Below are 17,205 nucleotides of genomic sequence, written 5' to 3' on the forward strand. Positions count from 1 at the left end.
TTTTAAGAAGGAATTGGAATACTCATGACGTTCTCCAAAATATCATTTCAAATTGTAATATTTCATAGAGAGGTGCAACGATGAATCGGCAACTATCGTTGAGAGAACTTGTTTCACTTAAAATTGTCCAAATCCTCCCAATTGCAGCCTCCCAACCTAAATATTGATAATTATATTTATTATAGTAATACAGAAGTCTGCTTTCTCTCACCAACCAAAGAAATTTGCTATTATTGTCTTTTATTAACATTTTTACTTTTGCATGTTACTATGACTGCATAATAACTGAACAATAATAAATTTTTCTGTGGATTTTCTCGACAACTTGATGTCGTTTTTAACAAAAGATGGATATTTCAATGTGATTTTAAATCTGATATATCAATTAATCAAATAAATAACTGAAAAAATTCTCTTTTAACATTTTTACTTTTACATGTTACTATGACTGCAAGATAATTGAACAATCAAATTTTCTGCGAATTTTCTCTACAACTTGTCATTTTTAAAAAAAGATGGACATTTAAATGTGATTTTAAATGTGATTCATCAATTCATCAGATAAATAATTAACTGAAAAAAACTCTTTTATTAACATTTTTACTTTTGCATGTTACTATGACTGCATAATAACTGAACAATAATCCATTTATCTGTGAATCTTCTCGACAACTTGTCGTTTTTAACAAAAGATGGACATTTAAATGTGATTTTAAATGTGATTCATCAATTCATCAGATAAATAATTAACTGAACAAAAACTCTATTAACATTTTTACTTTTGCATGTTACTATGACTGCATAATAACTGAACAATAATCCATTTATCTGTGAATCTTCTCGACAACTTGTCGTTTTTAACAAAAGATGGATATTTAAATGTGATTTTAAATCTGATTAATCAATGAATCAAATAAATAATTAACTGAAAAAAATGGCTTATTAAAATAATTATTAATTGCAGCTGTAATACCGTATGAAGCATACTTTGTTCTGCTTTTAAGACTCACGTTGGGGGGGGGGGGCTGGAATATTGCCAACTTGAATTAATGTGTTAAAGAACCTTGATTGAAATCAAACTCTTATAATTGCGCTTGAGGATTAAAAAAAAAAAACAATCTGTATGTAATAACTGGAGGGATAATAAATATTTGCACTTGAAGTGCGTCTTGTCAGCCACCAAAATTCATTTCAACTATGTCTAATATTTGTATTTGATTATGTTAGATTAATTACTAAACTGCATATTAGATTACATTTTAATAGAGTCCCTCTTCTAGTGAACTATTCCGCAGTCATTTTAAGTACCGTTTTCGGGGTCTTACACCGATTGAAACTCACATTGGGTGGTGCTATTTACAATTTATAAAATTAAAAAAGTATATGTACAAACTAATTTGAACTAATTTTGTTGTCTACATTCTTTTGTATTGAAGTGATAATGCAGAGGCGGTACGGTGGAGCAGCTGGTAAAGTGTTGGCCTCACAGCTCTGAGTACCCGGGTTCGATACCGGACACACCTGTGTGGAGTTTTCATGTTCTCCATGTTCCTGCGTTGGTTTTCTCCGGGCACTCCGGTTTCCTCCCACATCCCAAAAACATGCAACATTAATTGGACACTCTAAATTGCCCCAAGGTGTGATTGTGAGTGTGGCTGTCTGTCTCGATGTGCCCTGCGATTGGCTGGCAACCAGTTCAGGGTGTGCCCCGCCTCCTGCCCATTGACAGCTGGGATAGGCTCCAGCACTCCCCGTCGCCCTTGTGAGGATAAGCGGCAAAGAAAATGGATGGATGGATGATAATGTAGATAAGAAAATTTAAAAAAATCTGATTTGATGGTTTCGTCACACTTTCATAAAAACAGTGTTTGTTTCAGAAATGTGGTGACAAAATTGCGTTAAAATGAACAAAAACAGCCAAAATGGCCGAGTCAAGAGATAAGCACCCTAAAAGGGATTATATTGAAATTACCTCTGCCCCCACATATTTTGTTGTGTCGGGTTTTCAAAACGAGTGTCGTTTGTAATTGACAGGACAAATCGTTTTGAAAAATAATACGTGCAATACACTTTTTATTTCAGCGCAGGAGTTAAACCAGTACACACATTTGTGTACTTGTACCTCGAAGTGGAGTGTGAGACAATAAAAAAGCCACACACAAAAAAAAAAACATATATGACTGTGGAATTCCTGGCAATTCCCAGAATAATGAAAAAAAAAAAAAACATATAGTGATGCTATATATGCTAATGTTGAAGTTGTGTGCGATTTCGAACAATGTAGCTAACAAGCGTGCTTGACCACATCAGGCGGTGCAATGTCGTCCGACAGGCTGTCGACGCCGGCAACACACCGAACGAGTTCCCTGAGTTGTTCCACACGGCACCGGAACAACCTAACACGGACGTACTTTGAAGTGAAGTATATCAAGAACCCGGCTACCATCTTAAAAGAGCGACATGATTGGCGATAATGGCCACCCCCACGACTCACTTGCTGCTGTCGTCTGCCTTCACACTGCGTCTCCACTTCATAAAACTCATTCCACAGCGGGGCACGGGGTCGCTTCTTCTTTCCGGAACCAGCAGAAGGCTCGGACGGCTCCCACGGTCGTGAGGCGGAGAGGGACGAAAAGGTAAGCGGCCGGGACCGAGGGAGGAGGTACGGCCGCCTGCCCGCGCCTCCTCCTGCGTGACGTGAAAAAAGATGAGTGTGCTTTGGCAAAAAGTGGAGGAAGGCTCGTTCCAGTTCCAAATTGCGACAGATATTATTGATTAGATTGTAGTAATAATATTAATTATATTATATTGTATTTATTTAAATAAAAATGTCTCCATTCTGAAGATTTTTTTTTTTACATTTTTAAAAACTACCATAATTATTATATATTAAATATAAAGCTTTTTTTTTTCTTTTGATTTGACAGGTGTTTGATGCAAAAATTAAAATGTTGCTTTTATATCCATCCATTTTCTTAGCTGCTTATCCTCACGAGGGTCACGGGGAGTGCCGGAGCCTATCCCAGCTGTCAACGGGCAGGAGGCGGGTTAGACCCTGAACTGGTTGCCAGCCAATCGCGGGGCACATGGAGACAAACAGCTGCACTCACAATTACACCAAGGGGCAATTTCGAGTGTCCAACTAATATTTCATGTTTTTGGGATGAGGGAGGAAACCGGAGTGCTCAGAGAAAAACCACGCAGGCACGGGGCGAACATGCTAACTCCACACAGGCGGGTCTGGGATTGAAACCGGGACCTCAGAACTGTGAGGCCAACGCTTTACCAGCTGCCCCACCGTGCCGCCAGCACCGAGTTCCTTGAAGTTAAAAAAAAAAATGGAAATTTATTCATTACTCTTTATTAAAGTAACCATGTGACCCTTGTGAGGATAAGCGGTTAAGAAAATGGATGCATGGATATTAAAGCAACATTTTAATTCTTGCATCCAGCACCTGTCAAAAAGAAAGAAAAAATGTTTTATATTCAATATATAATAATTATGATAGTTTAAAAAAAAATAAAAAAATCTCTGCAGAAAGGAGACATTTCAATAAAAAAATTGTACATTTTTTTCATTATTTTCTTGGATGATAATTTGATGTGCTTTGATAAAATAATCACAATGTATTAAAAATATACTGATCTGTTAGCATTCTATTGTTTACAAACAAAAATCTTATTAGGATTTTTATTTACCTAATAAACTTTGCACATTTTATTTACCTAATAAACTTTGCACAGAATCTGAATCAAAAAGGGTTTTGAAAGTAGTAATAAAAGTAAGTAAAGCAAAATAAAAGTAAATTCACGACCAGCACTCGTGTCTTAAGTTTGCCCTTGCAAGTCAAAGCAAAACAGGACAGAAGACGGCTCATATCTTGCAAAACTGGAACCTCAAAGGACCACCGTACACCCGTAAGCAGTATTTTTGACCTTGTGTCCCTGTTGAGACACGGAAACTAACTTTTAAATGCTCTGACCCGAGGCTCACAGTTCACAGTTCACGGAGTGCTGTCCGAACCAGTTCAAAAACTGGACTTTCAGGAGGATCAGAGAACCTACCTCACGTGTCTGAACGAGGCCCGGTCAAACTTTTATTTCACATGATTCCATTAAATCATTGACAACTCAAAGAAGCCGTTCTTCTGAAGCCACTTTTTAATATCTATAGTATAAATTTGTCATTTCAATTTGGCAACGTCGCACCTCCTCTCAAGTTTGTGGTCACTTGCCCCCTTCTTCAGAAGTCCACATCGGCTCCAGAGTCCCTCTCAAACCCCAAGTCTATTTCAAGCATCAGAGCTGTTGCCTCTCAGCTTCAAAATAATCTAAAACATAACAAAAATTCTAATTGAATTTAAATTGAAATTGAACATTTTCAGACGGGGTTTCATTCAGCCTATAGCAGCGTAACAGGTTTGGAAGTCCAGGTTGTCCCTGTCACCCATGGTGTCCACCAGGGGTCAATCCTTGGCCCGATTCATCAGCAGACATGAGATCTCTTTCAATTGTTACGCCACTAACACAAAACTACAGCAAGAAACCCTCTGCAACATCATTCCTTACGACAGTTGTGTCAAACTCATTTTTCTCGCGGGCCGCATTGTACTTCCGGCTTCCCTCAGAGGGCTGTTGTGATTGAGAAACAATAAAAAGATTTAATCGTCTCGTCATATTTACGTCATCAATTTATGAACTAATGTTGGAATCAGAAATCAAGGGCAATGTGTGTTTGTAGCATCTCGAATTCATCACTTATGATGACATTTTGAAAATTTGGTACACATTTTGCAAGAATCATGAAAATTGACACTAGCTTTGGCTCCACGGGCCGCATAAAATCATGTGGCGGGACGAATCTGGCCCCCGGGCCTTGAGTTTGACACCTAAGCCTTACGAGCTTTCTCCAGGTGATACAATTAGGATGAACAGAAACTTCCTCCAGCCGCCGGGGAGCAATAAAACTGAGACCCTTTTCATTGGGACCCTAGAACAGGTAGAGTGATCTTCAAAATAACAGCAGTCCAATGTAATTTACCACATTAATCCACGTTTTCAGTATATATATATATATTTTTTTTATTGCTGCATGTCATACAAGGTGGAGCAGTAGATTCTCAGAAAACGTACATGACCGAGCATCCATGATATACGAGTACACGCTCTTAAGGTTGTGCAATTGGGTCTTGCTGGTTTTCTGAGAATCTACTGCACCAGCTGGTAACTTGTTTGAGGTGTAGCAATAATAAAAAAAAAAAAAATGTACTGAAAACGTAGATTCATCTGGTTAGCCACATCGGACTGCCATTATTTTGAACACTATGTATGTCGTCAACCATATTTCATATTTCCCTCTCCCCTCCTCAGGCACAAAACTGTGAGTTCGGTTCATCCTCATATGAAGCGCTACCATTTAAGACTTCATTTCGCCATCTCTGGAAAAATTTCAGTGCTCCGTCCGACCTTAACCCTGCCAGATCCTGAGAAGCTTGTCCGTGCCTTGATCTCTTTGAGACTGGAATACTGCAACAGGTTTTAGCAGGGATTCCTGGCAAGTACACCCAAACGTTGTTAAACATTCAAAACAGCTATTGCAATACCAAGCCTTTGTTGTTTTAGTGCTTTACATAGTCTCAGAAAATATCATTTGTAAGCATCCCTATAAACATCAGTGGTCTGTAAACAGTTTATATCAATTCGGGTGTGAAACGCCCGATTCGTGCGCTGCCCTACTGATGAAAATCACAAGCGAGCTACAGCGGGGAGTCACCACATGTCAAGAGGAAATTACAAAGTATTCTATCGGGCTAGAAATAGCGAGAGGGGAAAGACAGAAGAGGAAGCTGCCGGCTTCGCTTTGCCCTTCTTGCGTTGGAAACGATCGTCGAAAAACAAATCATTCAAAATATTAACATCTGACTAATCGTGAATACTGTTCATTCCTAATTCTCAGCAATTTATTTTTACTGTACTTTTTCCGAATAGTGTGGAGAGGCAGAAGGGAACCTGGTTAGGTTTAGTTACTCAAATGCAGAGAGTGCTGGCCATTTCATTTGACATAAGGCATTTATTTTTAAAAAAGCTCACACAAGGGCGCAGCTATCCGCGCTCTCATCCATTGATTGGTCCGACGAGAATTGCAGCCGACTTGGTTGATTGGTGGTTTTGGATGCAAAACATATCAAAACCGAAAGATCGGAGAGATTATCATTAGTTTCACATAATGGACCTTTCCGAATGGCGATTTTCAGCCACCCCCCTTAGCGACAGTTGCCATGTCCCACAACCTTCCAAAATGGCGACTGAACATAACATGTTTGAAGTCGATTCTCTGTCGTGTATTCCAGATAATATTGCAGTATTTTTTTGCCAAATGCGTCAAGACTTGTGCAAGAGGGTTCCACAGAGAGGTTTCAACTATTTCTCGCAAGGATATGTACACAGAATTATGATTTTGGACAGAACATGACGCAATGTCAGAGTTACAGCAAAACATTGGCGATGGATGCAAAAAAGTTTGACGCCTCACAAACTTCATATTGAAATCCAACAGGATAAAATTGTGGAATCGTACTGCGCGTGTAAAGCAGGGTGAGTACTTTTTACTTGGAAAGATCACGAACAATATCATTGTAGTCTTTAGAAGTGAGTGGGTGTATTCATTTGACTTGGCTCGTAATCGAAGCCAGTGCTCTGTCTTAAAAAATAGGCAAATAGACATTTCTCTTGCATGGCATTGAACATTTACAACATAAAACATGGCACACTTCATTCAGCGGCTCAGTGATACACTAACAAAGTGAAAGTTGTTCTCCTGCAGTGTATAAAGCACTGATAATAATTCAATCAAACTCAGAGAAGAGACTTCTCCCTCACTTACCTTCGAACATACAGCCTTGCGTTTGTTGATATTGTCCACATTTGGTTGTACGTGCGCTCTTCCGCGAGCCTTCAATCATCGTAGACACTTCCTCAACTGTGTTTTAGGCTTTGGAAAATGAATCAACCGGGCTCCTCGGAACCTAGCAGGATATCTTTCATCAGAATTGCACGTTAATGTTACGAACCATTTTGTTCGTAACATGAACTTTTCCAAGCGCACGCTACTGACAACCAGCATTGCTTGTGGGACAATGCGGCGAGAGCGGCTTATCAAGACGGGGGTTAAGACAACGCGGCTATCTGATTGGCTATTATTGTACGAGTGATTGACAGGTCGGAAAGGCCCATTGCTCGATGGATGCAGAGGGGCACGGGGGGAGCAACCCATACAAATCTACACAACAATTGATTCATGTAATACAGCCGTCTGGTGATGCTTCCACAAGGAAAACATGGCAGATGAGCAATTCTTCACAAAGAAACTTTGAGATGTTTATTGCCACTCTAAGTTAGAATTTACTGTCAGACTTAATCAGGATATAAAGAAGGTTGGCTGCCCCCCCAATTTTGCCCGTTCCCAACCAACCACATCAAACCAGGCAATCTTAAATCTTGTACGGGTGTCCTATAAAATTGTCCTTGGGTCTGATGGGTCTTAAGAGCAGATTTGTCCCAATTTGGCATGAATAAACATGTTCATCCATCCATTTTCTTTGCCGCTTATCCTCACGAGGGTCGCCGGAGCCTATCCCAGCTCTCAACAGGCAGGAGGCGGGGTACACCCTGAACTGGTCGCCAGCCAATCGCAGGGCCTATCGAGACAAACAGCCGCACTCACAATCACACCTAGGGACAATTTAGAGTGGCACGGGGAGAACATGCAAACTCCAAACAGCCCGGTCCGGGATTGAACCCAGTACCTCAGAACTGTGAGGCCAACGGTTTACCAACTGAGCCATGCGCCACATACATTCGCACATCTGTTGCCACCTGGTCGGGGCTGTTGCGGCGGCGGGGAGGTCGGAGACGTCACACCAATCCGTTTGCGAATGAACCCGTGACAGCCGTGTGCGATTATGCCGTTTATTTGTTCCATTTCGCTGTACAAAGTTAGGAAAGCAGCGTTCAAGTGGAGTCTGCCGTCACTTTTCAAGAAAGAGACCCAGAGGGGCTTCAAGAGCAGGACCCGATCTTTGAAGGTGCACCCTTGACTGATTTCTTAAAAGAAAAAAAAAAAAGGAACAAATGGAAATTCAAGTTATGACAGTTTTTTTTTTTTTTTTTTAAAGATGCCAACAATTATATAATTGTATACTTAAATGTTACACTTTAGTTTACATCAGTAAATATAAAGAGACTCGCATTGAATCTTAATGCTTATTTCATAACCATCGTTATTCGGATGCAGTTGCATTCATGCTTCCCTCCGGTAAACCATGCTCGCTTTGATTATTAAACTCTCTTTCAGCCGGAACTTCCATGCACCGCGCATCTGCTTGTCGTCATCCGGTTTGGGGTTGGAGAAAAAAAATGACTTCCATTCCAGTTGGATGACTTTTTGGGCATTTTACCGGTTAATATCTTGCAGAAAAAAACAAAACAAGCAACATCTGGTCTGAATTGGACTGTAGTGGGTTAGGTTAGTGGATAAAGCACTATAAACTGAGTGCAGGTTTAGAATAAGTTATATTCCGGAGTAGGTCACAAAAGGACATGAATGTCGAAAATCATTATTTTCCCTGTTCATCATCTCAGGATGGATAAAACTGTCTCGTCTTGAGGAACAACATTGCGCTATTTAGTCCAACGGGGTCCCCGCAACGTTTTGGTGCTTAAACAGGCCACGTGCGGTGGCGGCGGCGGCTGTGCCGGTCTTGGGAGGTGGGGGGGGTGGTTTTGGGTGGGCTGTGGTGGACTTGGGGGGGGGGAGGAAGCCCCTCAGGAGAGTTCAGACTTGCTGAGAGCGATGGCCAACTCCAGGTCTTCTTGTTCCTGCTGGGTGAGCCTGGCCAGACGTTCTTTCTCCTCGCGCTCGCTCTCGCGCTTTGCCCATTCGATCATGTCTTCTTCCGTTGGGTACTTGACGTGCACACACACACACACACACACAAAGGAAAATATAGTTAATAGAATTACCAAAAGATGAAAACCCGTCAAATACATTTTTTTTTTTTTTTTTTTTAGGACCAATTAGTCTTTAAGCATTCAAATTTTGCTTCAAAAGTCAGCTCAATGAGACTTATAAAAATAAACCCAACTGTGTTGTATTTGCCACCTGTGATTAGTCATGTCATGTCATTATCCAAGCTGCTTATCCTCACAAGGGTTGCAAGAAAAGCTGGAGCTTATCCAAGGTAGCTTCGGACGAAAGGCGGACTACACCCTGAACCGGTCGCAGGGCAGATATCGACTACCATCACTGACCGGGAATCGATCCCACGCTGCCCACACCAAAGACAACTGTGTGTACCAGCGGTGACTCTTCACCTGTGATTAATTGCTATTAATAATAAATCAGGTGATATTAATCAGATGAAACCCTAGCCAGAACTTTACATACACAGTGCAAAAAAAAAAGTTCATTTTTTGTCTCGGTTTTAATGCATATCAGAGTAAACCTCTCCTGTTTCAGGTAAGTCGGGATCACCAGAATTATTACATTTTGGAAAATGCCACAATAATAAAGAGGTTTTATTAAAGAATTTTATATTTTCTTCTTCGAGGTCAAAAGTTTACATTTCCTGAGCATCAAGAAGCATTTCTTTTCAATTGCATGACGTGGGTCAAACGTTTTGGGTAACCTTCCACAAGCTTCTGACAGTACCCTGCCGGAATCCTGTCCCAATCCTCCTGATAGAACCGATGGAACTGAGTCAGGTTTGTCGGTTGCCTTCCTCACACACCCCTTTTTTCAGATCTGGCCACAAAATTTCGATGGGATTCAGTTCATGCCTTTCTGATGGCCGCTCTAAGACTTTCTTATCCCTCAAGCCACTTTTGAACCATTTTGGCAGTATGCTTAGGGTCATGGTCCATTTGGAAGACCCATTTGGGCCCAGGTTTTAGCTCCCTGGTGGATATTTTGATAATATTTCCATGTAATATCCTTTCTTCAAGATGCCATCTATTTCATGAAGCGCTCCAGTTCCTGCTATAGCAAAGCAGCCCCACAAGATAATATGGCCGCCGCCATGTTTCACAGTTGGTTTGGTGTTCTCAGGTCTTTTTCCTCCAGATGGAACACTGGACTTTATCTTTAGTTTCATCAGACCACGGGATGTCTCCAGAAATTAAGATCATTTTCTTTGTGTCTTTTTGCAAACTGTAATCTGGGTTTTTTCATGTCTTGAGGAGTATTGGCTTCATTCTGAGAGCGTGGCCTTCCAGCCCATGTCTGTGCAGCACTCATTTCACTGTGTAAAACGATCTTCACAAGGTCTTAGCTTTTGTTCTGAGGTTGAGTCGCACATTTCGGTCCATCTCTGGGACACGCAGCCGGTCTCCTTCCCGAGCGCTGTAACGGCTGGACATTCCCATGATGTACAAACTTGCGTATAATTGTTTGAACAGATGAACGTGGCACCTTCAAGCATGTGGAAATTGCACCCAAGGATAAGCCCCACCCACTTGCGTTATTCCTTGGGAATTAACAAAAACATGAACAGCTGGATGTGACTTAATAATGAGAAGTGTTCGTGGCCATTCACGGCAGCCCGACACTCCCCCCCCACCCACCTCCATTCCCCATCATAATGACCCCCAGTTTGAAAACCATTGACAAAAATTATTGTAACACTTAACTATCGATTCTATTTGTTAACCTGGTCGATGGCTGTGTATTGTCATGAAGATGGAGGGAGGGCTGTGATGGACGAGGGGAGGGGAGAGGGTGGGGCTCTGTGATGTTTTTTTATACACTGCGTAATTCTCCGTTTTATGTTTCGTTCGACAGCCAATTTAAATTGGGATTGAAATCGCATAACCCTATTTGAAATAATTATTTCCCCTTTACAATCGACTACTTCTTGTTGAGTGAGTTATGGTCTGGACAGCGCTGGAATTTTTGCTTGCAACCATCCATTCATCCATTTTCTTGGCCACTTATCCTCACGAGGGTCGCGGGGAGTGCTGGAGCCCGCAGTCACAATCACACCTAGGGGCAATTTAGAGTATACAATTAATATTGCATGTTTTTGGAATGCGGGAGGAAACCGGAGTGCCCGGAGAAAACCCACACTGGCACGGGGAGAACATGCAAACTCCAAACAGCCCAGTCCGGGATTCAACCCGGGACCTCAGAAGTGTGAGGCCGAAGCTTTACCAGCTGATCCACCATGCCAATTGCTTGCAACCAACCCTAATCAAAGTAAATTAAAAATAAAGAAAAAAAATTAAATCTTGTAAAATTCATTAGGTTACTTGTTTCAAGGCACCACTGTACATATTTTTTTTGTTACATTTTCAATAAAGAAAAATAGGGCTGTATTGCAAAACACATAAGAAAACGAAAATGTAAAGAAATTAACTGGTTTTATAGTGTATTTAATGTGCGTTGATGTGTGCCTTGATAAGGGAGCGTGGTCCAGGGACTGACAGAACCCTGGTGCCAGTCTGGTTGACCATTTCTCACACAACTATATCCAGGTTAGTGTGCTTTCGATGCTCTTTACGAGTGTCTTCATTTTGCATTTGTACATTTGACTCTTGTTGGAAAAAAAAAAACCAACAGCTGAAAGTGCACGTCACCGTTTAAGTACTGTTGCGGTTCACAATTGATTATGCAGGTGTGCCCAAAGACGTACCTCGAGATATATATATATATATATATCTATATATATATATATATATATATATATATATATATTATATATATATATATATATATATATTTGGCATGCAGGAAGGGGACATTTTTTTGACAGATAGGGCATCATTCAGATCAAAAAACAAGAACATGCATCGTCACGTCCGCAGCATGTGATGCAGATGGAGAATAAATAAAAACACAGTCATGCAAATCAACTTAAGCGAATCTAAGATTGTGATGAGGAGGAACAACAACAACCACCGTAGCCTTTTGTGACCCGTGATCAGTGTAGGAGTGGGATTAAGTGCTATGATACCATCCATTTTCTTAGCCGCTTATCCTCACTAGGGTCGCAGGGTGTGCCGGAGCCTATTCCAGGTGTCAATGGGCAGGAGGCGGGGGACACCCTGAACCGGTTGCCAGCCAATCGCAGGGGACGTGGAGACAAACAGCCACAGTCACAATCACACCTAGGGGCAATTTAGGGTATCCAATTAATGTTGCGTGTTTTTGGGATGTGGGAAGAAACCGGAGTGCCCGGAGGAAACTCACGCAGGCATGGGGAGAACATGCAAACTCCACAGAGACGGGTCCGGGATCGTATCCGGGACCTCAGAACTGTGAGGCCATATTTACTGAAATGCTGAGCAAAGTTTACTCAACTGCAGAGAGTACACAGCATTTATTTTCATGTATATTTGTCAGGAGGCCTTTATTTACACAAATTTGAATCTCTGTTTGGGGAGGAACTATTTCTGTACATTTAGCCTGTGTATCCACTTGTTGCCATTCGTACGACAGAAAAAAATTTGCGTGAACAGGTCCAGATTTTCACACCAAGTACACGTGTGAGTAAACTGAGACGAGATCATTTATTATTGTAAATAGTAATTTGCATATAGTTTACATATGTACACACAGTCAAGATACACACGTGTCTTTTTTTTTTTTTTTAAATAAATCGAGGCTATTTTGGCTCAATCAAATGGCAAACGTTCATGCAGTTGCATGCACCTGGATACACAAAATTCAAAAGAGGGCATCCGTGCTTGAAATCTTTATTTAACGCCTTTGTCAACAAAGATGTCAGGACAAACATGCACAGACATACATATAAGAAAAACACGAGCTAGCCGACGAAGGACGTGCAGGGGTCATGCGGGTACGCTCATGTGACGTGAGAAGGGGTGGCGGTAATGAAGTCACGCATCCCACATTGCACCGTTCCAAGTGGGCCCTTTTTTTTTTTTTAACTTCTACATTTAAAGCAGTGCAACTAAAACTCTGTCAAACTTCATAAAATACACAACAGAAATATGACGTACTGAACCCGTGACACAAGTGGAATTAAAAAGGTGCATAAATGTCTCAGTGGAAGGAAAGTGTCAATTAAAATGAACTTTGGATTAAAGTTGGGATGGCGAACATGGGCCAGACAAGCAGTCTCCTCCTCTTCCCTCCATTCACTGCAAAGCATGTTTGAGTGTCATTGCAAAAAAAGGGTCCAGCACATTTAGTGTTAAACTGTCTTAAACGATTCAAAGCACTGATCTAGTCACAACCTAAATTTTGTTTGTTCCGTGGAATTGTATTCATATATTCCCAACAGTTTACTCTCCACTTCTTCCAGTACAGCACGTGTAAATTACCGTATTTTCCGCACCATAAGGCACACCTAACAGCCTTTAATTTTCTCAAAAGCCGACGGCGCGCCTTATAATCAGGTGCGCCTTATATATGGATCAATATTGGACCTTTAGTGAAGCTCCATCTAATGGATGCATACGTAACCCAAACCTCTACTGTAGTGTCAATTCTATGCGCCTTATAATGCGGAGCGGCTTATATACAAAAAAAGTTTAAAAATAGGCCATTCATTGAAGGTGCGCCTTATAGTGGAGAAAATACGATAACTCTTTTTCATCCAATCATATTTCAGCATCTCTTTCCTATCATGTCAGTATAATCTGCCCAAAACCTTCTGAATGAATGCAATGTAAAATCAATGTATCCAATAGGTCATGTGATATGCACTGTACCTTGACAATGTGATGTTAATCCTCTCCCATTTAATGGTGTTTTGAGAAGATTATTATTATTTTTTTTTTTGTTTTGTTTTGTTTTTTTTAAATCAGCAACTACAAATTTTCATGGGCGCCGCCATTTTGGTGAATCACATGATAGGCCTGGCAACAAAGGCTCGCTTACGTTGGGAAACTATTGTGGCCAGCGCTGATTTCTCGGATTTATCCTCATCTGGTGAAGAAATTGCGGTATCGGTTGATAGGGAAGACGGAGGAATACATCTGTACTGATTTGAACCTGTGGCTGTAAATAATGTAGAATTTTTGGATGGTTCTTTAAACGGGAATGACGCAGTCTGACGAGCAAGCTCCGGCGAGCGGCCCCAATAGTTTCCCAACGTAAGCGAGCCTTTGTCGCCGCGCCTTTTAAGTCACATCCGCCCACGTAGGTCATGTGATTCGCCAAAATGGTGGTGCCCATGAAAATTAGTAATTGCCGATAAAAATCTAAAAAAAAACCATTAAATGAGAGCGGATTAACGCCACATTTTCAAGATACATGAATACATTGTTAATCCAAATCACCGGAATTTCCCTTGAAACTATTATCAACTAATTTTACACACTATAAGGTGCACCTAAAAGCTTTTAATTTTCTCAAAAGTTGCCAGTGCGCCTCATAATCAGGTGCGCCTTATATATGGATCAATATTGGGCCTTGAGCGCAGCTCCATCTAATGGATGGTAAACCCAGCCTCTACCGTAGTGTCTATTCTATGCGCCTTATGCGGTGCGCGCCTTATATATGAAAAAAGTCTTGAAATAGGCCATTCATTGGGGGTGCGCCTTATAATGCGGTGCGCCTTATTGTGCGGAAAATACGGTAATCAGAACTTTTCTTGATACTAATTGGTCAGTCACAGCAAAACTTGTTTTAACCAATTTTCGCCATCAGACTCCATCTGTAGCAATCAGTACCTCTTACGACATTTAGGAATCACCATCTCAGGTAAGTGTGATGTAAATTTTTATATCGTTTTATTATTTATTTATTATTAATTATTGCATGAATGATATGAACTGCTCCAGATGTACATGGCTCAGGTTTTAGATAGCGTTTTTGTATAGTATTGATGATTTTTATAGTTCCAATGTGGTAGTGGTTGGATGAAATCGAGTAAAGTGTTGGTCAGTGTTGCCACATTCTTTCATAGTTTTTCCATCCAATCACAAAAATAAAAAAAAGTTACACACATAAATGTTTAAATCATGTCCCCAATCCCATTAATGATGAAGGGAAATAAATGTGAATGTAAGGTACGTGTCTACGTGCTTCACAAAGTGTTCATTGGTATCACGCGAAATGGACGGAGGGCTTGAGAGAGCGATGCTACTTGTCTGAGTGAGCAGGGAGTAAGCAAAGGAAGGAATGTGTGTGTGTGTGTGTGTGTCTAGTGAGAGTGAGGTGGAGGTGAGGGAGAGGGCGACGGCGTGCGGCTCACTTTGTCAAAGCTGGCAAATCGGTCAGCTTCCTGAGCGTGTTGACGAGTAGGGGAGGAGGGGGCGAAGGGGTCAGCTACGGGATCCTTGGCGGGTAGGGAGGAGGAGGAGGAGGAAGAGGAGGAGAACTCTCCCGAGTTCTGCGTGGGGAAGGGGCCACGTCGGTGGAAGGAGTCCGAGGACTCTGTTCTGGAGAGGGAAGATCTCTTACCTGCGCGGATGAGGCAAGCGTGGGTTTCAGATGGAACCGTGACAAACGAGCCAACGCTCACAAGCACACATTTGATGCTTTTCCACTGCAAACCGACAGCTCAGGCTAAGCTCTCCACACTTTTGAGAGGCCATTTCAAAAAAATTGTATCAGAAAATTTGGGAGAAAACTCCCATTGAATGCATTATTTAAAATGTGAGATGCAAACAAACAAGAATGGAGAGCTCAACATTTGGGAAATGTTGGAGCAAAGTGGAGCATCAAAATGCAGCGTGCTATAAAGATGTATTTTCGTGTCATCTCCGAGCGACTTAGCATTGAACAATGCTCTGCTAGACCGGCAATATGGCGATGTAAACAAAAGTCACGAGAATTTATGACGTAGGTGCAAAAGCTCTATAGATTTGCTCACCAACCCATGCTGACGGGTATTATTTCTAGTACAGTCAATAGCGCTGTCGAGCCGTGGCGGTACCAGGCAGTGGAAAAGGGCCATCAAGGACACGGTACTGACCTGGAGGTGGAGGAGGCGGTCGAGTTGGGGTCCCAGTTTTGGGAGGTAGCGCTGGAGGAAGGTCCACATTGGCAGACTGGCTGTCCTCTTGGAACAGGTTTTTATTGTTCACGCCAAACTGATCACCGCCATTCGACTGCAACAATCAAGAATAAACGCATGCAGAACGCAATGTTTGGAGTTTGTTCCTGGTTCAGTTTTCATATTTATCACAGACTGCTCTCGGTTTCACTTTGTTGTTTTTGTTCTGATTTAACGGCACTGGTGAACCCGTCTCCATTTCCCCGAACTCATTTCACAATGACGAGGGAGAGTTTCTATCAGTTATATGAGGGTTTCTACTTTCTAAAGTTTTAGTGCCATCACAGACAGGGGGCACAAGCACACTTGCGCAATTTAAATTAGAAACTGCAAAAAAAAAAAAAAAAAATCCCATCTTCTCAAATGTCTTTTTTTTTTTAAACACAAAATAAGATGCTAATGTAAACAGGCAAACTGTGTTTTTCCAAAACCTTCATTTTAGTCAGGAATGGCGTTTCACATGTCATATATGCATTTTTAATAAGAGCTGGGAACTTCCCACTTAGCCTTTGTTCCTCTTCACTTAAAGAGCGCCAAATGTTGTGTGCACTAAGTACATCACTACGTACTGAAAACCATCAGTTTAAAAAGTAAAAATGTCCACATATGTATAAACAACACAGTGGTAAATATGTCCAGAACTCACATCAATCGTACATTGAAATGACAATCTGTTTCAGTCATGCAATAAACAATTGTTTGGAATGTACTTTTTAAATTAAAACGACACGAAAAGTTGTGTACAGTGTTGTAGTAACCTTATAATACTGTAATTTTGCGGTTTACGCGGTGATGCGGCTAATTTGTGCATTTTTCTAAAGGTTGCAAGGGGCCACTCAAGTGGAAAAGGTAAGAGTTAGACCGGAATATATGTGCAGAGAAACTGACTTTTACCGGCCATGTTAGTGCTGCGCTAGCATTAGCACTGTGCTAGCGTGTTACTGGCATGTCTCAATGAGTTTCACTGGTAAGTTTTTTTTCGCGTTAAACTGTGTACCGACTTTCTTTGTAATATCTTGTGTTTCAATGTCGGCACTTGCAGTTTTTAGACAGCTGCGGCGTATGCATGTACCAAATAGTATTTTCTTTACAAATGTATTGGGTGAGGCTTATAACTAGGTGCGTTCTGTAGGCCAGGAATTGCACTGTACAGTTGTGTCCAGCATTGTAGTAACAATATACA

At 41.3% G+C, this 17,205-nt stretch overlaps 2 protein-coding genes across 7 annotated transcripts in view; both read right to left on the minus strand.

Moving 5' to 3' along the window:
• Positions 1-4,226, minus strand: part of ttc39a (tetratricopeptide repeat domain 39A) — a 30,297-nt gene extending 26,071 nt beyond the window's left edge. For 2 of the 3 annotated variants that reach the window (XM_061825773.1, XM_061825775.1), the window contains exon 1: positions 2,495-2,750. In XM_061825773.1, coding sequence (XP_061681757.1) covers positions 2,495-2,544 — 50 coding nt within the window. In that variant the 5' untranslated portion in view covers positions 2,545-2,750. Of the gene's footprint in view, positions 1-2,494; positions 2,751-4,209 lie in introns of those variants that run through there. The other variant, XM_061825772.1, reaches the window with a different exon arrangement.
• Positions 4,227-7,934: 3,708 nt separating this feature from the next.
• eps15 (epidermal growth factor receptor pathway substrate 15) overlaps positions 7,935-17,205 on the minus strand; it is a 35,007-nt gene continuing 25,736 nt past the window's right edge. For 2 of the 4 annotated variants that reach the window (XM_061824259.1, XM_061824257.1), the window contains exons 23-25: positions 15,942-16,077; positions 15,219-15,427; positions 7,936-8,964 (exon numbers count right to left, since the gene is read on the minus strand). In XM_061824259.1, coding sequence (XP_061680243.1) covers positions 8,824-8,964; positions 15,219-15,427; positions 15,942-16,077 — 486 coding nt within the window. In that variant the 3' untranslated portion in view covers positions 7,936-8,823. Of the gene's footprint in view, positions 8,965-12,736; positions 13,159-15,218; positions 15,428-15,941; positions 16,078-17,205 lie in introns of those variants that run through there. The other 2 variants (XM_061824260.1, XM_061824258.1) reach the window with 2 other exon arrangements.

This window comes from Syngnathoides biaculeatus, chromosome 7 (genome assembly GCF_019802595.1).
Source record: "Syngnathoides biaculeatus isolate LvHL_M chromosome 7, ASM1980259v1, whole genome shotgun sequence".
Classification (NCBI taxonomy): domain Eukaryota; kingdom Metazoa; phylum Chordata; class Actinopteri; order Syngnathiformes; family Syngnathidae; genus Syngnathoides; species Syngnathoides biaculeatus.